This window comes from Vipera ursinii (assembly GCF_947247035.1).
Source record: "Vipera ursinii genome assembly, chromosome: 3".
Lineage (NCBI taxonomy): Eukaryota > Metazoa > Chordata > Lepidosauria > Squamata > Viperidae > Vipera > Vipera ursinii.
The window spans coordinates 111361904-111387629 of record NC_139516.1 but is presented as its reverse complement, the minus strand read 5'-3'; the positions used below and the strand labels follow the sequence as shown (position 1 = coordinate 111387629).

The 25726-nt window shown below is 39.6% G+C and overlaps 1 protein-coding gene across 1 annotated transcript in view; it reads left to right on the top strand.

Annotated features, from left to right (window-relative positions):
- BRINP2 (BMP/retinoic acid inducible neural specific 2) overlaps positions 1-25726 on the top strand; it is a gene marked incomplete at both ends in the record, with an annotated part of 59778 nt that overhangs the window by 13244 nt on the left and 20808 nt on the right. The window contains 3 exons of the mRNA XM_083358703.1: positions 15555-15745; positions 20269-20468; positions 24552-24657. Coding sequence (XP_083214829.1) covers positions 15555-15745; positions 20269-20468; positions 24552-24657 — 497 coding nt within the window. The remainder of the gene's footprint in view (positions 1-15554; positions 15746-20268; positions 20469-24551; positions 24658-25726) is intronic.

The following is a 25726-nucleotide window of genomic DNA, read 5'->3' as shown; positions in this document are numbered from 1 at the left end:
CTCCAGGACTCTGCAACTGTCATAAATATGAACCAGTTGTCAAGTGTCCAAATTTTGATCATATGACCTTGGGGATGTCGCAGTGATTGTAAGTGTGAAAAATGATCATAAATCACTTTTTCCAGTGCTATTGTAACTTTGAACTTACAAATGGTCGTAAGTCAAGGGCTATCTGTACTTGCTTATAAGCTGCATAGTTCTAATCAGTGCTCTCTGTGTAATAGTTGATTTGGTCAATGAGCCGTGGTGGTGCAGTGGTTAGAATGCAGTACTGCAGGCTACTTCTGCTGCCTGCCGGCTGCCAGCAGTTTGAGTCTCACCGACTCAAGGTTGACTCAGCCTTCCATCTGTCCAAAGTCGGTATAATGAGGACCCAGATTGTTGGGAGCAATATGCTAACTCTGTAAACTGGTTAGAGAGTGCTGTAAAGCACTATGAAGCAATAGATAAGTCTAAGTGCTATTGTTATTAGCAAAAATTTAAAACAACAATAGCAAAATAAAATCAAACAGATAAGATAAAATATCAGGCTAACAAAGCTAAACTAACTCACAAAAATGTGTCGTATACGACTATAATGGTGCATTAATTACCTGTGCAAGTGTAAATCTAAAATATTACAAACTATGAAGTAAAATATATATCATCTAAAAAAGATAATATGTGTTAACCCTAAAGTAATAAGTAAAACAAAAATGATTATTTTTGAAACCCATTATGTGTTTTTTTTGCGGCAACCTAGCATTTGGCAACTGCATAGGTGATAAATGGTTTCAAATCTTCTAGAAGGTGTTTCACATAGAAATTGTCTAGTCTTGTGGAAATTACATATTAGGAACAGAAGATAAGCAGATGTGATATCCTAAAAGAGTTTACAGTGTAGTAATACATGTGAAATGGTTTTAATCTCCTTGTTGCCACATTGGCAGGTATGCTCAGTTAATGGGGTTTTGGAGTATCTGCCTTGTAGCAGTGCAGATGGTAAGATGTTATGACTGACTTTGAAAAATGTTTTTCTCAGCTTGGGAAAAGTTAGATTTTGAAGATACCTTGTTACTTCCCAAGTGCCCTTATTCATCCAATTTGTGCTATGTTGGGGCAGCAATTAAGTTTAGTCTTAAATTCTGCTTCCCTTATTATTATTTTTTTGACCGAATAGTTGTTTGACTTGGTCATATCTTAAAGAAATTAGGAATGGCACAGAAATTCCATATAATACCTGTTCTGCTCTATGGCCTGTTTCCAGGGAAAAGAAAAATTGTCTATTAAAACTAAGGGGTTCAGTCTGAATTGGATTTTCAGCCAGTAGTTTATCATCCTCCTCCAAGGCCTTACCTGAATTGCAGGCTTTCCTGCCTCAAGCCTTAACTAGGTGTTTGCTGATCCTTTGGGTGTAGCAAGGACTGATCTCAAAAATTTTGTTTGCGCTGTTTCCAGTGCATCCTTCTATGCATAAATGCCTACTTGTGCCCCATATAGGATATAGGCCAGTGGTTTAGCTTGTACATATAAGAGCTAGCTGCACTATGTGATACTGGTGCACATTCCAGGTCCCTTTAGAGTGGAAAACTACCCCGAGGTATTTAAATGCAGTAGATTCCTCTAATTTGTGGTCCTCTCTCTCCAGGATTGTTAGGTGACCCTCTTAGCAAAATTTAGATTCATCAGAATTAAGAAACAGGGGATTTGGGCTGTAGTACCAAAATATTGCTGCTCTTGGTCTTTTTAGCCCTATAGGATTTAATTGTGAAACTATGGCATGGTTATCAGCATAGAGGGGTATGTGGATTCTGTGCCCTGCAAGTTTAGATGCATGGAAATGTGGATTATGACGAAGGTCCATGAATGAATTGATGTATAAGTTGAAAAGAGAGGGGGCAAGAATACATTCCTTTCCCACTCCTTTTTGAACACTTACTGTGCCAGAGAGAAAAGCTTGGAAATTGTATCTCGCTCTTAAGGTAGTATTAGAATACAATTTCTGTATCAGAAAGAGGAGGCACCTATTAGTAGTTGTGGGGTTTTAAAAAAATTTTTTTCCAAAAGAACATTCCTGGAAATTAATTCAAAGGCATGTTTAAAATCTAGAAAGTGAGGGAGGATTTATTTGTGCAAGACAGTGGAACTCCAGAAAGTGGCCTTCTGTTTGCCTCCCTTCTCTGAATCCTGCCTGCTCACCTTGGAATGTGCCCTCTGTCTCTATCCAGTCTTGGAGCTTGTGATTTATAATGTTAAAAGGTAAAGGTAAAGGTTCCCCCGCACATGCGTGCTAGTCGTTTCCGACTCTAGGGGCCGGTGCTCATCTCCGTTTCCAAGCCGAAGAGCCAGCGCTTGTCCAAGGACGTCTCCGTGGTCATGTGGCCGGCATGACTAGACGCCAAAGGCGCACGGAAAGCTGTTACCTTCCCACCGTAGTGGTCCCTATTTTTCTACTTGCATTTTTACGTGCTTTCGAACTGCTAGGTTGGCAGGAGCAGGGACGAGTAACAGGCGCTCACTCTGTTACGCGGCACTTGGGATTCGACCCGCCAAACTGCCGACCTTCTGATCGACAAGCTCAGCGTCCTAACCCACTGAGCCACCGCGTCCCTTCTTTATAATGTTAACAATACTCAAAAGGCCGGTAGGCCTGTAATTGTATGGATTGTTCTTATCGCCCTTTTTAAAAAAATAAATTGGGATTATTATTGCCAGCCCCCAATATTTTGGAACATAACCAGTCTGATCTATGAATGTAAATAGGGATGCTAACAGAGGTGCTCACCAGCTGCGATTCTTTTTTAATTATTTCAAGCAAAACACAGCCAACACCTGGAGCCTTGTTCACCTTAGGATTCAGTCAGTTAGGTTATCTCTTGCACGGAGACAGGAGGCCAATTCTGAACCTGATCTAGATCAATCTCATTCTCATTTAGGTTACTAGCAGGATCCATGTATAACCCTCTGAAATACTCCTCCCAGGGTTGAATTGGTACTTGATTGAGGGGGTGTAGGCTAAGAGTTTTCCTAATCCTATGGTAGTTTGTCAGAAGAGGGAAGAATCCTTCTTCTTGATTGATTGCAGGTTTCTTTCAGGTAACTTTCATTGCCCATCTTTTCTTTTGCTTTAGGAGGGTCTTGCATTGTGCCTTTAAATTTTATAGGAAAAGTAGTTGGTCTTCAGAAGGAAAATGTTTCTTCTTTCTATACATTTAATGATATGATCTTTTCAGTTGCTCACAGTCCTGATCAAAACATTTTTAATGTTTTAAACCCCAGTTAATGGAGTGTTGCTTTGTTGCTTTGATAAAAGCAGATTTAAGGTTAAAAATTCATATATCATATCATATAAATCGCTATGAGTTTTGAGACTTGATGTCTAACAGACATACACACATTTCTAAAGTTTCTCGGGCTGCCAAGCCGTCTAGCAGATGCTTTTGCATTACTTTCATCCCATTTAATTTGTACCTCTTTGTGTTGTTGATTTCCAGAATTGGGGTATAGACTGCTTCTGTTTTTAATGATTCCCAGAGGGGCATCATAGTTAGTAATAGGGGATGGTGATCGCTCGCTAATCAGGAATTTACCTCCATGCACCATAGGACATTTAGGAGAGCATGCATTGAGATTCAGCAATCAATTATTTTCTTTCTGTCTCCCCCGTCCCCCCCCCCCCACCTCCCCACTTCTGCTGGATGATTCTCATCTCTGGAGCCATCAAGTATGCCCAGCTCCAAACATTTGGTCATTTGCCTAACAAATAATCCTGCCCAATTTGATTTTAATTTTTTTAAAATTTTCTAGTGTATAGGGGTCTCTCTAGTGTGTCCTCTAGCGTGTCCTCCTCATGAAAGATCATAAATTGATGGAGTAGTCATTTTCTCACTCCAATGAACATTATCAAAGCCCATTAATTATTCCTGGAAGAATTGTGTATGCATTCCCCATTTCTACTATTATAAGTTCTCTAACAAGACTTAGGTTGGGAAAAGACAGACAGGAGAAGACAGCTTCTGCAAGGCAGTGCCTAACAAGTGCGGCATCCCTGGCACCAGAATCAGAGCTTTACTTCTCCTCCTCCTCCTCCTCCTCCTCCTCCTCCTCCTCCTCCTCCTCCTCCTCCTCCTCCTCCTCCTCCTCCTCCTCCTTCTCTTCTTCTTCTTCTTCTTCTTCTTCTTCTTCTTCTTCTTCTTCTTCTTCTTCTTCTTCTTCTTCTTCTTCTTCTTCTTCTTCTTCTTCTTCTTCTTCTTCTTCTTCTTCTTCTCCTTCTCCTTCTCCTTCTTCTTCTCTGAGGCTCTTAGGAGAGATGATTTCCCGATTGACAAAGGGAGGACAGGAAGGGTAGTGGTTCCCTCTCCACCTGCCTACTCATTCTCCCTTTCCTCTGGGGACCACAACTTCTCCTGAGGCAGCACTGTGATGGAGATGGGGAAAGGGGAGAGAGAGCCCCTTGGCACTATTCTTGCCTCAGTCTTTCCAGTCTAATCTTTTGTGGATTCTCTGAGACCTGAACAGGTAAGAGTAGGCAACCAATCGCAATTCATGCTAATTTAAAAGCTGGAAAAACTTTGGCTAGGGCAAGATGCTTTGTGAGCTTTATAATAGAGTAGAGATCAACCCTGACTAGAGGAGATCAACCCTGACTGCTCTTTAGAAGGCCAGATCCTGAAGCTAAAACTCAAGCACTTTGGCCACCTAATGAGAAGGAAGGATTCACTGGAGAAGAGCCTAATGCTGGGAAAGATTGAGGGCAATAGAAGAAGGGGACGACAGAGAATGAGGTGGCTGGATGGAGTCACTGAAGCAGTAGGCGTGAGCTTAAATGGACTCCAGAAGATGGTAGAGGACAGGAAGGCCTGGAGGAACATTGTCCATGGGGTTGCAATGGGTTGGACACGACTTCACAGCTAACAACAACAACAACAATATTTGTTATTTTTACAGAATATACCTCTCTCTCTTTTATTCGGTGAGATTTTCACAGTGGTAGCTCAAAGACTCAACATGGCAGAGATCAACTTTGGTATGCATTTTCTTTTGATGCCAGCATTTCCATGTTTGAACCTAAGAACTGATGTTTGAAGGAAGCCCACATACAGGGCATGAAGGTAGCTGCTGGTGCTCAGAATTATGCTGGGGTTTCCCCCACATACTCTAGATATTTAGGTCTGCATGTTAAATTGTATGTACTATCCTAAAGGGTTTTTAGAAGTAAATTGTGAATTAACATTGTAGTAAATAAAAAGATAAGTAGGTGAATTGGCTTAGATTCAAAATTCAGGAACTTTTTAAAGGCAGGTTAAGGTGGGGAAAATAGTCTGCAGACTTTGATATGGAATTCTGTAGGAGGAAGGAGAATTGGGTCATGTCTGAAAAATCCTGGTAAAATGGTGAGGTCAACTTTAGGGATTCTAGTGTTGTCAGGGAAACATTAGTAGATTCAGCCTGCAACCTTAATTCATTTAAGAACTCTGGGCTGGGGTCTGGTGGGCATAGACTCATGCAGGCATCTGTTGGGGTGGTCTATCTGATAGATCTTAGGTGAAAGTGCATGTGGACATCCAAAAGCATTTGTTGTAGATGTTTCAAGCTGTTTCAAAAATCAGGCCAACTGCAGCCAGAGTGAAATAATCATATCCTATATCCCCTTTATTCTATTTCTGTATTCTGCTATTAAAATATAAATATCAAAAGTTGTATTTTGAATACATTTTACTTTCATATCAAATATTTTTTCCCAAGGTACACATTTCTAAACATATGCTATTCTAAAAACATACAGTTTGTCTGCATTTTAATTTTTAATGGGCAGCCTTGCAAATCTAATAAATAAAAATCTGATAAGTCCTGAAAATGTGATAAAATGAAATGCTCAAGCATAGCTAGGGAATAAATGTAGGACCCAAAGGACTATCCTGATATAGAAAGAAAAAAATGCTAAAAATTGCCCTCTAAACCATAACATAATTTGTTTGCATATAGCATATTGGGTAAATATGGCCAATGGTAATTTATTCAACAAATATGATTAAACAAACTATGACTTAGTAAACTATATGAACTCCATCTGAGTCAGGTGGTGTAACATTGCCAGATAACAATGTTCACTACAGGATCTGGAGATATTCAGGAAAATGAAAAATGGGATAGCACAGCTGTCTTTCCAATCACTGTATTTCTTTACCGTTATTGTAGTCTATCAACTGCTAGGTTTCTGTCTGGGAAATCGGAGATAAGGGGTTTCCATATATTATCCTTGATTCTTTTTTTCTTTTTTCTTTTTTTCTTTTTTTGCATTGCAAAAAAGATACAGATATGTCTTTGGAGAAGGCATTACTTGTGTTCACACAAATCCCTTGCCCATGGCTAACATAATCCCATTTTTCTTCTTGTCTGAGTTTGCAGGACATGTTGAACCACCAGTTAATCAGATTTTCCGGGTTCACACAACTTGATAGGCTAAAGTTTGATTTTTTTTTATTAGATTACAGATCAATGTCTCATGCAAACACAACCCTTCTCTCTCCATCTAACAAACATGAAGAATTCCTGTAGTATCCCTTTCTCCTGTATAACAACCTGACTGAATTAGAAGAAAGCAATGAATTCATGCACTCTCTGCCACAGCTAAACATGTTGACACTCAGTAATTTCACATATATCAACTTAACATCTGTCGCCTGTGAAGGAATTCTCATGGTGTGTGCCAACCAGGCCTCAGCTTCAGAGGTGGCACATATTCTTCACACTGGTGACTGGCATGAAGATGATTTCAACAGCCTGCTGTGTTCTCCAAACAATGGCTCTGTAAACAATGATCAGCCAATTTCATTCTAATTTTGAAAATTTCAGGGTAATTAAAGCCAGGCAATGGCTTGCAAACACTTTAATTAAGTCTGATTGGGGAAGATGGAAGGGGAGCGAGGGAGTAAGGGATGATTGGCAAAGCCAGAAATAATACAGAGTTCCAAAATGAATATATAAACACTAATCACCTAACTACTAATGTAGCTTTTAGGCCATATTTAGCCTGACCTGAACTACAGGTGGTCCTTGAGTTACAACCACAACTGGGACCAGAATTTCCATTGCTTTGCTATGGTTGTTATTAAGTGAGTTGCATCCAATTTTTCAATCTTTTTTCTTTGTGCTGTTAAGCAAATCACTGCTGCTATTGTTAAGTAATTGTGCAATTCTTAAGTGAATCTGGCTTCACTCATTGACTTTGCTTGTCAGAAGCCAGCTGGGAAGGTTGCAAATGTCTATTTCATGACCCCAGAGCACTGCAACTGTCACAAATCCATGCCAGTTGCCAAGTGCCCAAACTGTCAATCGCATGTGGTCGTATGTGTGAGGACCGGCCATAAATAACTTCTTTCATTGCCACTGAACAGATGCTAAACAATGGTTCTAAGTTGAGCACTACCCCTAGAGCCACCGAAGCTGCACTCAAAGGACAGTTACAGAATTGCCAGATGGTTTACATTGGTCTCCAAACTTCTGACAGTTGATGCTTGTCTAAATTTCTGCCAAACAACGTGGGTCATTTTTTCCCCCCATGAAAACAAGAGGGCTAGAAATAAGGATTCAAAATCCCCTGTGGAACTTTTCCTTTTTCTACCTGGGACACTGGGTGTGGCTGCTGAGGTGAAGGTTGAGCAGAAGGTCTGTGGCAAATGGAGCTTGTTCTTAGTTCCTTTATGATCCCTCATTCCAAATAAAGAACTGGAATTCGTGATCATATTGTGTGAAAATTTTATGCAACACTCTGCTGCTTTGATACTATGGGACTCCAAAATGTCAAAATAGTGAAGCGCACATAGAACAAAATTCATAGTTGTGCAGTAGGAAATTACAGGGTCGTTTCACTGTGCAGCTTTGTCCCCATCTTTCCTCTGGGAAATTCCTGCAGATCCAAGCTGACATTTGATTATCATTTTAAACTGAAAATGTTGGGGGTGAATTATTGGACCTACTGCTTGTAAAACAGGTATTTGACTTCTGATACAGGACAAAAACTAGAGCTGCATTGCTTTGTAAAGCAACAAATTCTTCTCTCTGGGTCGCAAAGAAGAATGCAACACAGATTACTTTTTAAATGAATTATGCTAATTAAGAGAAAAAGCTGGAGATTGCTTTAATTTGATTAATTTATGGCAGCTGCAACATGATATATGCATTCTCTTGAAGATATATTTAAACAGTAAAAACAGGAAAAGTAAGTATAACTTTCACTATTCAATGCTTTCCTTGACACAGATTTTGATCATTTGGCTGGCATATACTGCATACAATAGGTTTTTTTCCAGGAAATTTTTGCAGAAAGTTCAAAAAGTACTTTCTATTTCATTGATGAAAGCTTTTAAATCAGATTCTATGAAGTTACTTTACATTGGGTAAGATCACCTTTCCATTCAACTCAGTGGACCCTGATCTATTCAGAAATGTCTTTCTTCAGGGTATGCTTTTTCTAATCTTTCTGTCTCATTTTTTTATCTAAAAGTTTTAGAAGTATTAATTTTGATTTAGCCTGATTCTCAAAAAAATAAAATAAAATCTTGGAGTGTAATGGTTGCTATCTTTTCCCCCTTAGACAGATATTTAATAAAACTACTTTTATCATTCTAGTTTATGATAATCCATCCTGGGATCATGTCTTTTTATTCAACTATGCTTTAACCTCTAGTTATTTTGCAGGGGAAATAAGATAAAAGCATGGAATTATTAATACATTTACCAAAATGTAAGAAAAAATAAGTTATTTTTGTAAGTACATCTATAACAGCTAAAAATAAATGAGAGGGGGCTAGGTTGTGATTAAACTCAGAGATAAAATTTATATATCCTTCATCAGCTGCTGGCAAACATATTTTAGGAGCATTAACTTTGTTGATCTGTTTGGCAGCATTTATTCTGGCATAAGTTTTGGAAGCGTGTAAAATAATGTCCTCAGGCTGAATAGTTAAAGACAATTTAAATGTTAAAGCCTAACAATTCACTTTATATAATATTTAGTTAAAGACTAAATATATGCAAAACAAATCTAATAATCATTCATTAACAATCACTCTTAACCACTATAGACGATAATTTATACATTTAATTATGGCTGTAAAGTCACAAAGGTTTATACCATAATAAATTTATTATTTTTAAAGTATCATTTTCCCATATATAAATATGTTCCAGCTATAAAAATAATTTGCCTAACTCTTACATAGTGTGGAAAAAAGTCTCATTTTTTACTTCTTAAATGAGACATGTGTGTTTCAGTTCTCTTCCATTTTGCCCCTCCTTGCTAAATGGGAATGATAAGCTGTCACAGGCAGGCTGTCTATTCAGCACTTTTCTTATTAATAGTCAGAAATCATTTACTTGAAAGAAGTTCCCTCATTATCATTTACTCTTTTACAGTCTGAAGTGACACATAATTAGCAATAATTTTTAACTTCCCAGTTCCCCATAATTAGCAAGATTATGACTTCCCATATTCTTTAGTGGTTGTCCATCCAAGATCCATTACAAGGCACAAGCTTACTTAGTTTTTTTGGTGTTTTTTTAAAAAATCATTCAAGGTCACTGTTTGCTTTGAGTCTGTATAAACCCAGAATGAAAAGTGGGAGGGAATGCTAAGATTATTGGCTGCAAATTCCCACCCATTTTATAATTTTGAAAATTCCTTTGCTTATAATTGTTGTTTCCACCAGGTCTATGTGGTAATCAAGTCATATTTATGATGTCATTTTTTGTCTGTCAGTCACATTTCATGTCCTGTTGGAGTCTCAGGCTTATGAAGTCCTTATGCAGCAGACAGGTTGTACACTCAACTTTGGCATAACATCTATTTGTTAAGAAATAAAGACAAATATGGAATGGAACCTCAGACAGGCCTAATCAGAAGGGAGTCTTACTTAGTTGAAGGAGGCTTTTCCCTCTGTAATCAGTCTACCATATTTTCTGGCGTATAAGACGACTGGGCGTATAAAACGACCCCCTACATTTCCTGTTAAATTATAGGGTTTGGGCTATACTCGCCGTATAAGACTACCCCTCTTCCAACGCACACCAAATAAAAATTAAAAAACATCAGATTTGATTTTAATATGGTAATTTTAATTCAAATGCTTATGACATGCAGGTGCTTAGTAGGAAAACTGTCACTTATAAACATAAGGCTGTTTGTCATCAAACATGTAAACATAAAACAGTGCAAGTGGATTAAACTAGAAGAAGAAGAAGAAGAAGAAGAAGAAGAAGAAGAAGAAGAAGAAGAAGAAGAAGAAGAAGAAGAAGAAGAAGAAGAAGAAGAAGTTGGAGGGGACTTTGGAGGTCAACTAGTCCAACCCCCTGCTAAGGCAGGAAACCCTATACCATTTCAGACAAATGGCTGTCCAGTCTCTTCTTAAAAACTTCCAGTGTTGGAGCATTCACCACTTCTGGAGGCAGGTTGTTCCACTGGTTAATTGTTCTAACTGTCAGGAAGTTTCTCCTTAGTTCTAGGTTGCTTCTCTCCTTGAGTAGTTTCCATCCATTGCTTCTTGTCCTGCTTTCAGGTGCTTTGGAGAATAGCTTGGCTCCCTCTGCTTTGTGGCAGCCCCTGAGATATTGGAACACTGCTATCATGTCACCCCTCACCCTTCTTTTCGTTAAACTACACATACCCAATTCCAGCAACCGTTCCCTATTTTCCTAATTCACTTTTTCACTTTTCCTAATTCACTCTAAAGCTTTCCCTGAGCAGAGCCTTAAATAACACCAGCTGCCTGCAATTAGTGCAGGTTCGCATCCCACCAGGCTCAAGGTTGACTCAGCTTTCCATCCTTCCAAGGTAGGTAAAATGAGGACCCAGATTGTTGGGGGCAATAAGCTGACTTTGTAATAATGCTGCTTGGGGGGGGGGGTGGGTGAAAGCCCTAATAAACAGGCATATACACAGAATGAAGGCTATTGCTAAGCACATTGATTTGTGCTTTAAATTGTAAGCCACCCTGAGTCTTCGGAGAAGGGCAGGATATAAATGGGATTTTTTTTAAAAAAAGACCAAATGGGAGATCCGCTCCAGGTTTTCCAGCCAGCCCGCCCAGTTCCTGAGTCAAATGTGTCCTTAGAGCTAAGCCGCTGCTCTGGCTGCTGCCTTCCCCACCTGCCTTTCATGTTGGGATATACTACAGCTTCTCTTCAACTTTAGAATGAAAGACGCCCAGACCCCAGCCTGTAAAAAATCACAGACTGCAGCTTCTTCTCCAATTGGTCCCGCTTTCCCTGCGCAGACTAAATGGGAGATCCGCTCCAGGTTTTCCAGCCAGCCCTGTCCCTAAATTTTCAGCACCCGGCATATAAGATGACCCCTGACTTTTGAGAAGATTTTCATGGGTTAAAAAGTAGTCTTATACGCCGGAAACTACGGTACTTAGAAATTTAGCTTTAATTATACTGCACTGATGTGAATTCCACATATTCCACTTGTTTTTTAAACTGGTTTGCATGTAACATTTTTTTGCATTCTCAGGTAGGTAAAGATGTGAATAAAATTCTGGAAACATCAACAGCTTAAAGGGACAGTGAGGAGTAATATTAAAAAAAAGTATTTCATTCAGAAGTAGGTCACTGGTCCATTTAACCTTTTGCCAACTTACAGTAGATGTGTATCAGATTTCAATGTAGACAGATCTCATTCTACCTGAGAGGAGGAGCCAAGTTGGTGAGACAAGAGCAGCTCCTGAAATAAACTCTGGGCTTGTGACAGGCCTTATCCATCTGGCTTAATACTACTCCACAAAAATGCCATCTAGAGAAAAGAACCAGACAAGCCCCACAAATGACACTGGGACCCATAAAACTAGCAGAGAAATAAAGAAACACAGAACCCAGCATTATATAAACAACAAAAAATCTGCCTGAGAACCCATTCACCTCTGAAGATTACAACAACACAGAACCCAGTCATAAGACAACCCACCTCCCTGGCCCTTCAAAGGCCCAGCCCAAGCCTCTCCCCACTCCAAACAGGGGTCTGTGACAACTTGCTGTGGCCAACTCACCACTGGACAACTCGCTGAGGGACAAGAGTTACACTAATATAAAAGAAATGGTGGAATACAATCACTAAAGAAAGGATGCAAAAGGAGGGATAGAATGAAATGTGAATGGCAAAAATTAAAATATTTTTTAAATTTTTTAAAAAATAATTAAATAGAATTGTAAAATTGTCCTGCAGCAAGCTGGCCATGGCAAGTTGTCCGGTAGTGAGTTGACCACGGTGAATTGGCTGTGGTGAGTTGGCCGCAGAAGGTTGGCTGTGGCAATTTGTCCCATTCCCCCCCAGCAGGGAGATAACCCCTTCAGACAAGGGGTCTTGCATCTCCCTCCAACTACAACACTAAGCCTTTCCATGAAGTCTGCCTTCTGTCTGCAGAAATTTTGACCCTTATATTGCGACAGCTAAATGAAATTGCAGCCAAGGTGAGTGGCTACCAACAAGGCCTTGACTGCAAATTCCCCATAGAAACCTGGGAATTAATATCACAGCAGAAGCTGGCCACAGTCAGAATTCTGGCACTCTATTCCTCCAGGCATGCAGGAAATAGTGAATTTAGCCAACCATTCCATGTGCTACAGAAAAAGTGACTCCTCCTAGAAATCCATAGGAATGCCCACAGATAGAACAGCCTTTAGCTTATTGTGATCTCCCAATCTTAGATCCTAAACTGCCAAAGCAGAACAGTTGTCTTTCACTTGATTTTTCACTACCTACCCACTTTAAGAAACACAGAATGCATCTTTTAAAGTTTTTTCCCCCTCAGCCTTTTCTCTCTTCCAGATTCATTCAAATGAGCAAATTCCTAGGGCAGACTTATCACTTCCAAACTGTCAAGAGTCTTTAAGGAGACTTAGTTGGCAACCTCATCACTAGGAAAGTGACAAAAGGTCATGAACTTGCAGATAAGATCCATAAAAACACACATTTCCAAAAGCAATAAATCTGCCAGACTTGACAGCAGCAAAGAGGTTAAGCAAACTTCAAAGGAGGAAGCTATAAACTCAGAACTCATTAATCTGAGGGGGGAAAAACCTTGCTGACATCAAAACAATCTTGATGTGCCCTCCCAGTGCTGGTTGTGATATGGAAGTCCAGCACAATTTAATTCATCTGCCCCTTTGAGTTGCTCAACCTCTAAACTATCTCATGTTATTGCCTCTCCTATGACCAAAACACATAGAAAGCTGTCAGCACATTACACTGATTCCCTCATCAATAACAGTGAAAGTGACACTGACAGTGACTCCTCTGGAAGTTTTACACCAGCAATACTCAAGAAACCTATGCAATCCCAAGCAGCTGTTACCCAAAGGAAACAGCTTGTAAATGTAACAAAGCTCAGCCAAGCAATACAGAAACCCAATCTGGAGATTTAAACTCATCTGCCTCCAAAACTAAGATGCCTCCCCTGGCCCATTGGAACCTGACTCTTAGGAGAAACAGTTCCCTTCATTTCCACTTAACAATGGATAACCTGCAAAGAACGCTTGGGATCCCTGCTTGCCAGTGATCCACATTTCACTGCTCATGTTGCACTGATTCTCCACGTGGACATATATTTGGAAGAGAAGAATGTGAAGCCAGTGGTGCCATTCCTCATCCCCCTCATAGGGAGACACAACTACAATAGCCTCAAGTGTCAACTAATATGAACCTTCTTCGCTTGCAAAAATCACCCACCAAGTGCACATTACCTCCGCTTGACATTTAAGCAGCATTTATTCACCAGCATAATGTCATCCTTTTAACCTGGAATGTGGCTGGGTGGTTTATATCCATCAGAGATCCTTGTTTTACTGATTTCTTCTCCCACCATGACATCAGACTACTCCAATATGGCCACCTCATTAAGGCTATCAGATCTGAGAAAGGCATAAAGCAAGGCTGCACATTGGCTCCATTCCTATTCTATTTCTATATGTTGAACCATTTCCTCAACTTGACGTTTCACTCCGCCAAACTAGCTGGAAGACACATTTCTGTCTTATTCTAGGCAAGAACTCAAGTATAAGAAAACCAAGATTTGCCAAAAGTACTTTCCAAGAGGTCCAAGAATCAATGGAGGATATATGGCCATGAGATTGAGCAGGTGTATTGTTTCAAATATCTGGGAAATAGTCCTATATTCTGCCAACAGTAGAGAACCCCGTGAAAATGACATCACTGAAAATACACAGATGAGCTCATTTGCAATCCTTAAATTCTTTAAGATAGTGGCCTTCAAACCCCAAACTGTGTCTCTAATGCCACTCTGAGACTAAAACAGCCTTCATGAAAGTAGAAGCTAGAGTATAGGTGACAATACTCAACTATTGGTTCTGACTACCCTTTATTTACCTTGGCCTTGCTCCACTAGGAAGGGTGATTTTCAATTCACATGGAAAAAGACAGTGACAACTAAAATGTTATCCTTGGATTTTCTCCAGGCCTTCTATATGATTAGTAGGTGATATGTTTAGGTCACAGCACTCATTAAACAGTGTATAGCAGACACAGAGCACCAACTGGACCTGGCCAGGTCTCCAACCTTTACTGACAGTGAACCCAAGAGATAATCTGTCTATGGCATACTTAACTAATCTTGAAGTACCTAACCACTTGAGTGCTTCCTCTGGCATGATGTCACATTTTTCTCTCAGCTGATCATTGAAGGCTGATACAGCAAGATTCCCTACCTCTGTCACTGTGGACACATAGAAGCAATAGAACATGTACCTCTCCACTCCCTGTGTTACCAAGACATTTGTATTAGCCTCATCGCATCCTTACTGTATAAAATACCCAAGGAGCACAGGACATTTTTGCACCTCCCTGCTGCTCTCCTACAATACCAACCATCCTATAACATACACTGTTGCCAGGTTCTGTACAGTAACACTTAAAAATTCATCAGATGATGGATGATCTGTGCTGCAGACCAGTTTTAATGAGCACCTAGAATGCTCTGTATTATAATAGATTTAGTTTGTCATGCTCCTCTATACTCATTTACTGCTTCAACCACTCCTTTTATATTATTTTTAGGGTTTTGTTTTTATAATTTTTAGCTTTTTGTGTGTAATCTTTATTCTGTTGTATCTTTTATGCTTTTTAATTTCCTGAACACCACCCTTCTTATGCTGGTCTTTGACTGTAATAAAGGTTTGACTTCATTGGATTCATTCTTCCTGCTTGAAGAGAATAGAAATCAAGCACTCAGTTCAGCAGTGAATTCAGTCTGCTGAACATTTCCATTAGAAAAATATTCAGCAGATTAAATATGTTCCCAGTTTTATCTTCCTACCAAATCATATAGCAAGTTAAGGTCTACTTATAAACAGTTGTGTTAAATAATAATAATAATCAGAGATCCCTCCAGGATTGAGGAAACTATTTTCAGCAGATTCTACCCCACCACTCGTTACTTATTCCTGAAGGCTAAAAACTTGTTCTTTTTTTTTTGATTAACATAAATTCCTAGAGCCTCCCAGGTGTGATCTGCTTTATTTATTTCTAGCTTCCCTTATGTTCTTGTCTTACTATTTTCTTCCAGAGAATTTGCTCGCTGGAAAGTCAATAACTTGGCATTGGAAAGAAAAGAGTTCTTCAGTTTGCCTTTGCCTCTGGCTCCAGAATTCATCCGCAACATTCGTCTTCTGGGGCGCCGGCCCAGCCTTCAACAGATCACAGAGAACCTGATTAAAAAATATGGGACCCATTTCCTTCTCTCGGCAACTCTGGGTGGTAAGTACTGAGTTCATAAACTATAGATGCGAGCTGTATCAGCAAAGGTTATATTATATTAAGAGTATTTCCTGATGCTTTTTCAGTGGACAAAGCCTAACTATAACAGTTACAGTTCAAATCATTTATTAAGATGAATATCATTTATTCCTTAAATAAGCTCAGGTGAGACAAAAAGACTCAATAGTAAGTGGCATGGAGTTATTTGCAAGCATTGGTGCATAATATGTGGATCTTCCGAACATGTGTTTGGAAGCAGAGTCAGTGCCTTAGGTGCGGTTTATTCTCAGATAATCGTGCACAGGGTTGCAACTAAGCAGTTCAATCCAGTTTTAATAATTGTTATGCCATGCTAAAGCACAGATATGAAGAGACTCTGGGCACAATCAGAAAGATCAGTTGTCTAAATGGCAAGAATATATAAGGATTACATAGAAGCTGTAGTTCATAGTGATAGCCCATAGTGATAGTGCTTCTGCGCTACCTATTGCAGTGTCACATCCTGACAATATCTGTCATGATCACACACATGCTTTCCCCATCAGGGAACAGCACTTGTCTCCAGGAAAGATGTGTCATGGCTGTGTCTTCATAACATTTCCCTGCAACCTCCCTCTGTGAACCACAGTCTTCAGCCTCACAGCCATGTTGGCAAAGATTTTCATCACTGTCATCTCTCTAGAATCAGTTAGAGACAGAAGGATATGAAACATTAGTATTTTCCAAGGCAACTACAATTTCTATTACTGTCATCTCTTTAGAATTAGAGGCAGCAGGATATGCAATGTTACAATATTCATCTCAGGCAGCCTCCAATTGGTACCACAATGCTCTGTGCTCAAGAATGCCCCCTGCCATCAAGCTGACATGTCCCTTTTTCCAGCTCAAGAATAGCAATTCAACAGACCGCATGACAGTTATGGATAAACAGCCCCATGTTTTAAAGCTGTGGTTTGAATAAATGGTACTTCAGAAACTCTTTCTTCTGCTACTTTTCCTCATTCTCACCCCCAATAATTTGAGGAGTAGGACATTAGATTATTTAGGTGAGTGGGTTCTAGAATTTAAAATAATACTTGCAATGATCCATATATGGATTCCCCCATAGGTTCCTCTGTTCATTGGCACTCAGAATGACTGTTTGTCACTCTAGATGGTCACTTTAAAGTCTTCATGGCTCCAACTGGAATGTGCATGACAACTAAGTAACGTTGCCAAATATAAGTTAAGAGAAACTTGCTTTTTAATGTATAAAAAAGGGGGGGAGCAGAATGAGTTTAAAACATTAAGCCACCTTGTATACATTGTAATTGAAAATAATACCATGAAGCCAGTTGGGTGACCTTGAGCCAGTCACTCATTCTCACCCATAGTAAGCAGGCAATAGCAATAGCACTTAGACTTATATACTGCCTCATAGTGCTTTACAGCATTCTCTGGCTGGTTTACAATGTCAGCATATTGCCCCCAACATTCTGGGTCTTCATTTTGCTGACCTCAGAAGAATGGGAGGCTGAGTCAACCTTGAACCCTTTTAGGATCGAACTCCAGGTGGTGGGCAGAATATTCCTACAATACTGCATTCTTTTCACTGCATAGTCAGGGCTCTCTGGGAATGGCAAACTACTTTTGAAATCTTGCTACAAAAACTGCAGTTATTTCTCAAAACTGAATGGAAGGCACTTGAGTGAGTGAGAGAGTGAGTGAGTGAGTGAGTGAGTGAGTGAGTGTATGAATGAATGAATGAATGAATGATCCAGTACTTTATCCATATAACATTCACTTCTTTCAATAATACTTTTGGCCTTTGGGAGGATTTCCATAAATTTCTCTCCCCCTCTCCCCAATTGCTAATGTATAAAGAGCTAAAAAGAGAATTGTAACTTTGGACAAGATGTAGTTTTCTATCCAAAAATAGCTTTGAGGAGAGAGTTAAGATACATGACACTTCCTCAAAAGAAAAAGAATTAATTCTAGCTTCAGGCTGTGTATAACATGGTGGTCAAGAGAATTGCTGCAGAAAGCAGTAGGCAAAGCGGTTCACATCTTTCTCTAAGGATTTATCATACTAGGATTCATTGGTGTGGAGGATTTGTTATTGATTAAAGCCATAGTTCAAAGAAGAACTTAAAGCAGCAGTATGGATTTTGAAAAATCCATAAGTCACATCTAGTATTAGCAACACAACAAGCTTGCCAAGAGACTAAAGACAATTAGTAATATTTCACTAAGTGAGTGATTGCTTGGTTTAAATAATACCTTTCCCATTGCCAGATTAACATCATTTTTCCTCCTTTACTCACATTAACCATCCTTTTTAATGTTGTGATGTGCTAAAGATTTCAAGTACTGGGGCAACTGAGTTTTTGTGTGCCTTGTAAAGTAATTCTCTAAGTTATAACTGGATCTGACTCTACTACTGTATTTAATAAGACATTTCACATAAGCACGAGATCTTAGAATCAGAATTGAGCTGGAATGGACCTTTGGAGGTCTTCTAGTCCAACCCCCTGCTCAAACAGGAGACCCTACCATTTCAGACAAGTGGCTGTCCAGCCTCTTCTTAAAAACCTCCAATGATAAAGCACTTCTGAAGGCAGGCTGTTCATATTTAAGGCTCATATTCAAGTGATTGTCCACTAGGATTCTATGGTCCCTCTCACAGTTAATGTTTTTGAGCCAGGTCTCTCCTGTATCTTTGGGTTTTCCTGACTAAGTATAACTTTAGTTACACTTTAGTTACTTCTCAATCAAAAATGATTGCAATAGACATTCTAATAGAGATGTTTGGGCTAATGCTAAAAGCTGCACCAGGCATTCTGTCCCTCAGAAGGGCTTCCTGTGGATTTAACATTGATCCATTTTTATTTGTAACTCCAAGGATTTTGGTCAAAGAAAGAAACTGCACTGTGATCGAATGTGATAATTGCAGAAGAGTCAGGATTTTTCAGCTCCATGAATGCTGTTCAAAGGTCCATTAGATGCTAATGTCTGATAGGAAAGTTTCAAATCAAGATAACTTGTATTGCTTGGAGTAGACACCAGATTCATTATAAAATAATCCTACTTTTCTATCTCTATTGTTTGAAATATAATTTTAAAAAACAAAACTAACTTAACCAATCCTACATACATTAAAATATGTTATTTAAACAAAAACAAAAATGTTAATTTCCCAATTTAAAATGTATGTGAAAAGACAGTAAAGAGATCCCTTTCTTAAGTTTTACTTCCTCAGAGAAAAAAAAAATCCTATACTATGGGGACAATCAGAGCTGGAGCTAGAGACAACAATCATAGGTAGATCAATCTCCTCCAAGCAACAAGCAGCCCCTCCCAATATCACCTTCCTGGTTTCCATGTGTTTATTGCTCTTTGTCCATTCTTGGGTCAGATTATCTTATACAAAGTGTACTGGGTTCAACACATTGTTGTTGTTAGTTGCGAAGTCGTGTCTGACCCATTGTGACCCCATGGACAATGTTCCTCCAGGCCTTCCTGTCCTCTACCATCTTCTGGAGTCCATTTAAGCTCACACCTACTGCTTCAGTGACTCCATCCAGCCACCTCATTCTCTGTCGACAACACATTATAGATCCCAATTCAAGATGATTAAGTATGGGGTGTGAAGTATGCTTACCAGAAGTTGTGTTATGAGTCTTATTAAATGGTGGTTTATGACTGATGAAGATGATGACGATAATAGTAAATAATTAATCTTGACCAAAGCTGTGCTACAAGGTATATACAGATAGTCCTCAATGTATGACCACAAATGAGCCCAAAATTTAAGTTGCTAAGTGAGACATTTATTGAGTTTTGCCCCATTTTATAATCTATTTTGCCATAGTTTTTAAGTGAATTATTGCAGTTGTTAAGTTAGTATTTTTTTTATTTATTTTAATCCCATTTATATCCCGCCCTTCTCCGAAGACTCAGGGTGGCCTACAGTCTAAGAAGCACAAATCAATGTGCTTAGCAATAGCCTTCATTCTATGTATATGCCTGCTTATTAGGGCTTTCACACACACCCCAAGCGGCATTATTACAAAGTCATCTTAATTGCCCCCAACAATCTGGGTCCTCATTTTACCTACCTCGGAAGGATGGAAGGCTGAGTCAACCTTGAGCCTGGTGGGATGCGAACCTGCAATAATAGTAACATAGTTGTTAAGTGAATCTGATTTACCCATTGATTTTGCTTGTCAGAAGATCGTAAAAGCTGATCACATGATCCGGTGACATTGCAACCATAATAAATATGAGTCAATTGCCAACTGTCTGAATTTTGATCACATGGGCATGCTATAATGGTCGTAAGTGTGAAAACTGGTCATAAATCACTTTTTTCAATGATGTCATAACTTTAAACGGTCACTAAATGAACTCTTGTAAGTCAAACTGTTGTAAGTTGTAGGGTTTTTTTCCCATTATTCTCTTTTGTGGTTAAATTTATCTATTACGTCAGTGCTTCTGAATGCTGGTGTTGAACCAACTCAGCATAAAGCCTCATGTCTTCACAGGGGAAGAATCCTTGACCATTTTTGTGGACAAACGGAAGCTCAGTCGGAAGGCAGAAGCTGGTAACCTATCAGGGAGCGGTGGAAATAACACCAACGTCTCCTTGGAAACACTGCATCAGTTGGCAGCCTCATACTTCATTGATCGGGAGAGCACCCTAAGACGTCTCCACCATATCCAGATAGCAACTGCTGCAATCAAGGTAAATCTAGAAGCACATACTGTAAATAAGGGTTATGTAGAGTGCCCTTGAGGGACGCGGTGGCTCAGTGGGTTAGGACGCTGAGCTTGTCGATCGGAAGGTCGGCAGTTTGGCGGGTCGAATCCCGAGTGCCGCGTAGCAGAGTGAGCGCCTGTTACTCGTCCCAGCTTCTGCCCACCTAGCAGTTCGAAAGCACGTAAAAATGCAAGTAGAAAAATAGGGACCACTACGGTGGGAAGGTAACAGCGTTCCGTGCGCCTTTGGTGTCTAGTCATGCCGGCCACATGACCATGGAGATGTCCTCGGACAAGCGCTGGCTCTTCGGCTTTGAAACGGAGATGAGCACCGGCCCCTAGAGTCGGAAACGACTAGCACGCATGTGCGGGGGAACCTTTACCTTTTTTAGAGTGCCCTTGAGAACGAGCTCTGTGCAAAACCATTTCTCTGAACAATAACTGAGAGCCTGAAGTCGCAAAATTGGGAATGATGATTAAAAAAAAGCAAGCGACCCATAGAAAAAGAAGTGTAGCTTGGCACCAGAGATGAAGCTGTTAAAAATATGAATAACCTTTTACACTGGGCCACACTTAGCCTTTTGTTTTGTTTTTTTGTTTTCCTGGTACTGGGTATCCTCAGGCACGACAGAAAAGTGGGCATAGCACTGAGAAATAGAAAGAATTTAAACTCAAATGAATACTCAAGAATTCCAAAACAGAATAATGTCAAAAGACAAGTACGCAGAGACCTAAAACGCGACTTTACTGTTGCATCTTTACTGCAAAATGAGGGGAAAAGAGATGAAAGGGCTGCCCAAGGGATGCATATATGTAAGTTGCCGACTGTCTGAGCCATAGACAAAGAAAAAGACTTGGATTTGGTAGAGCAGACAAATTCCATTCATTGGATTAGCTTAGAGCAATCACTATATATAAAGTTACTTAAGCTGAATTAGACTCTGGTTCCATCCATTTCCCACTTTTTCAGCCTTGCCAGCTAATCCCTTTTTCAACCCAATGTGCTAGGAAGGAGACAGTTTTAGTTTTGGACAGGAGCCTGCAGTATTTCTCCCAGAGTATTCTGTAACATTTGGATGCTGGTTACTTTACTTTTCCTTCTGCATTTGACAGAATACAATTTATACCCCTCCCCCACTCAACTTCTCTGTGTGCCTGGACTATAATTTTCAAGTTGCTTAATCAGAACTCCCATCCCTGAGATTTCCACAATTATAAACTCTTCATGTTAGTCATCTATTTCTATTCCTCCACCCACCCAAAGAATCAGGAGGAATATCAAGCAAGAGTCAGGCCTGTTGACTTTATGGTATTTATAGGGAAATGGTTTTGCTAATTATGCTGAATTTTGGAGAAGGAAGTACAGGTGGGGGAATCTTCTCTCTCAACAAGCCAATTATTGTACATTTCTTTTCTTTTTTTTAGAAGCAGTGCTGCCTCTTGCACTGTCACAAACTTGATGTACTTCACTCTTGCTTATACAACCAATTTTCCACCCTTGCAATTTCAAAGTACTTTCATATTTAATTTCATATGCATGAAGTGCTGTTTTTCCCCTCATTTTTTACTGCCATTTTTAAGTTTTGGGGTTGATATTTGTGCAAATGTTTCCTTCCTGTTCTGGCATTGTTAACATAATGAATACTCTAGTGGAAATTTTTTTTCTGCACAAGTCTCACTGAAACAATTCTAAGTTGTGCAGGAAAGGCTTATATTCTTGTGCAACTTTCTTGTTAGGAAAGAAAAATATGAATCAGTCTTGCTAGTGATAGAAACTGTCTCCTGTGTACCATTAATGGCCTCCAAAGCATGATGCTATCTTTATTTTATAGTGGCATTTTTTTCTGGAAGTAAAATGTATAGAGTTATTTTGTGAGAAGACATTGCAATATTATTGAAATTGTGCCATTTATAGCTTAAATAGAGAGTAACCTCAAAATACATTTGAAGTTACTTTTAAAGATTTAAAATTATTCCAACCAATTATAGTGCAAGTACTATACACTGTTGTATTTTTATACTGCCTTTCTATATAAGCAGCCATGATGGTTTATATGTTGTCTGCCACCCAGAATCACTTCAGGTGAGATGGGTAGCCAAATAAATTTGACTAAATAAATGAATAAGAAATAAAAACAAAATAAACAGTATTAATAACATAAAAGCCAGTCAGAGAACTGTAATAAATATAAAAAACAGTAGAGCAATTTCAAAATAACAATAAAGCTTGTTATTTTGTTTTAATTATATTTCAGCATGATCCTATACCATGCCAGTTTCCAAAGAAATATCTTCTTTCATTCATTTTCACACCTACTTCAATTTAGAGTGATTTCTAGTTCCGTGTATATCTCAATATCATATTTTATGATCTAAACTGTTTGGAATCAGGTGTTCAGTTTTAGTTTCCAACATGGATGATTGGGCTTGAGCATTGTCTAAGATAAATTCAGAGACTCCCTCCTTTGCTGCTATTGATATTTTAATTGTGGTGACACTTTATGTATTGCCTATGACAGGGTCCCCAACCTTGGTCCATGGACCAGTACCGGGCTGCGGCATGCCAGCAACTGGTCCACACAAACAAGCAAAGCCCCATCCCTGGATGCAAGCAGCACCCAAAAACATGCATGCACCCTCTGGTCTGCAGAAAAATCACTCTCCATGGAACTGGTCCCTGGTGCCCAAAAAGTTGGGGACCTCTGGCCTATGATATATCCAGTGTTGATGTTATACTACTTCATAATGTATAGTTTCTACTATGAATAAATTATGTTATCTGGTAAATTTTATAAATGGGTACTTAATATACATAACTTATTGCAATGGGATATGTGGAATTTTACAAGTGATGTTGATAAAGACTGATGTTTTCTAAAGGAGAAAAAAAGAAAGGCCTTAGAAGAAGTTTCATGATGGCAGTGAGAATAGGCAAGAGGCAAGATCTTGCTCTTCAGAAAGGAATGGCTTCATTCAGAAAGGAATGTCTCTTCAGCTTTATTAAAATTATGAATTTCCAGTAATGAATGAGAGGATGCATACTGAAATAAGACAAGAGATTCACAAGATCCAGTTCTAACTTGATCCAGTTAGATACCAATTAGGTCTATACTAATGCAGGCCCATTTAAGCAGGATCAGATGAAAAAAGAAGCTTTTGTAGACAACATATGCTAGCAGGGGAAAATCATTGAAGATTTTGCACATAACATAGTCCAGGGGAAGAAGATGGAATTCAGAAGTAGGGCCTGAATTGATTCGTCTGAAGTAGAGAGTGTGTGTATACAAGAGGGCACCATCCTGGCAGGATGATGTAAGTGGAGGAGATGAGACAATGGCATGATGGCACCAATTCTGTGTCCACATCTAATCTTATGAAGCTGTATAAGGCAGCTTCTCTGAACACCTGTCCTCCAGTTGCACAGAACTTCTTTTCCCATAATCTTTTAATAAGCATATCCTTTGGCTGGCGCCCTCCAGCCATTGGGGAATGTTACTATGAAGCATTTGGTTGAATCACTAAAACCTAAATGCTGCAACATTTTTCTACCTCCCATTGCTAGTTTTTTCATCAATCAAAAGTGTCTCCTGGCAGTCCAAGCTTCTCCTTGGATCAGAATGGGTTACCTTCTATTTGTTTTACTTATGGCCGTGTTGGCGAACCTATGGCACACGTGCCACAGGTAGCACGCAGAACCCTCTCTGTGGGCACACGTGCCATCACCCCAGTCCTAGGCCTTCAGCTGGGTTTTATAAAACTTTTTTGCTTTAGGCCTCTGCCGCTGTGTGCAAAAAAAGGTTCAATCAATCAATCAATTTCAACTTCTCGTGGGGAAAAAAAAGATCTCTCAAAGTTGGAATTGATTGATTGAACATTTTAGTCCCACCCAGTCTGCCATTACCACAGCAGCCACGCCCACCCAATGGGCCACACCCACCCAATGGGCCACACCCACCCGGCACCCAAGGATACCTAAGTGGGTTTTGGGTTGCACTTGGTCTCTAAAAGGTTCACCATCACTGACTTAGGGGCTTACATTACATTAAAGCTGTATGCTTCCCAACTTTAGGTTACTGAAACCAGAACGGGCCCACTTGGCTGCAGTAACTACGACAACCTTGACTCTGTGAGTTCAGTTCTTGTGCAAAGCCCGGAAAACAAGGTTCAGCTACTTGGTAAGAGTGTTTCTCTTTTCACCTTCTCTGTTTATTTGCATTCGTCACTGAACACTCATTTTGCAATGTTTGTGTGTCAGTGTAATATACTGCCACAAAGAATACTAAAATGCATTTAATTCAAAGTATTGCTCTTCTGACTGAAATAACTTTGCTTTCTTTCTTAGGAAACTATGTGGCAATGGGCTTAAAAATGGGATATGCTCTTCCATACTAGCATCTTTAGCCAACACTGGTTGCAATTTAAATTATAGCTTCTATGATTATAACTCCTACTGTCCCAAGATAATTTCCAAATAGAAACCTTCCTGATGCATTATTTGTTGTTGTTAGCTGCGAAGTCGTGTCCGACCCATTGCAACCCCATGGACAATGTTCCTCCAAGCCTTCCTGTCCTCTACCATCTTCTGGAGTCCATTTAAGCTCAGGCCTACTGCTTCAGTGACTCCATCTAGCCACTCCATTCTCTGTTGTCCCCTTCTTCTATTGCCCTCAATCTTTCCCAGCATTAGGTTCTTCTCCAGTGAGTCCTTCCTTCTCATTAGGTGGCCAAAGTATTTGAGTTTGAGCTTCAGGATCTGGCCTTCTAAAGAGCGGTCAGGGTTGATCTCCTCTAGGACTGACCGGTTTGATCGCCTTGCAGTCCAAGGGACTCGCAGGAGTCTTCTCCAGCACCATAGTTCAAAGGCCTCAATTCTTTGGAGCTCAGCCTTTCTTATGGTCCAACTTTCACAGCCATACATTGCAACTGAGAAGACCATAGCCTTGACTATACGCACTTTTGTTGGCAGGGTGATATCTCTGCTTTTTAGTGTGCTGTCTAGATTTGCATGGCTTTCCTCCCCAGGAGCAAGCGTCTTTTAATTTTTTGGCTGCAGTCCCCATCTGCAGTGATCTTGGAGCCCAGGAAAATGCATTATACCATACCCATTATTTATTTATTTACTTGATTTATGCAGCCGCCCATCTCACTTTTATGTGACTCTAGGTGGCTTACAATAAAACAAGTCAAAACACAGAACATGATATATATATAAAAAAACACATAGCAGCTGGGCAGGATCTAATC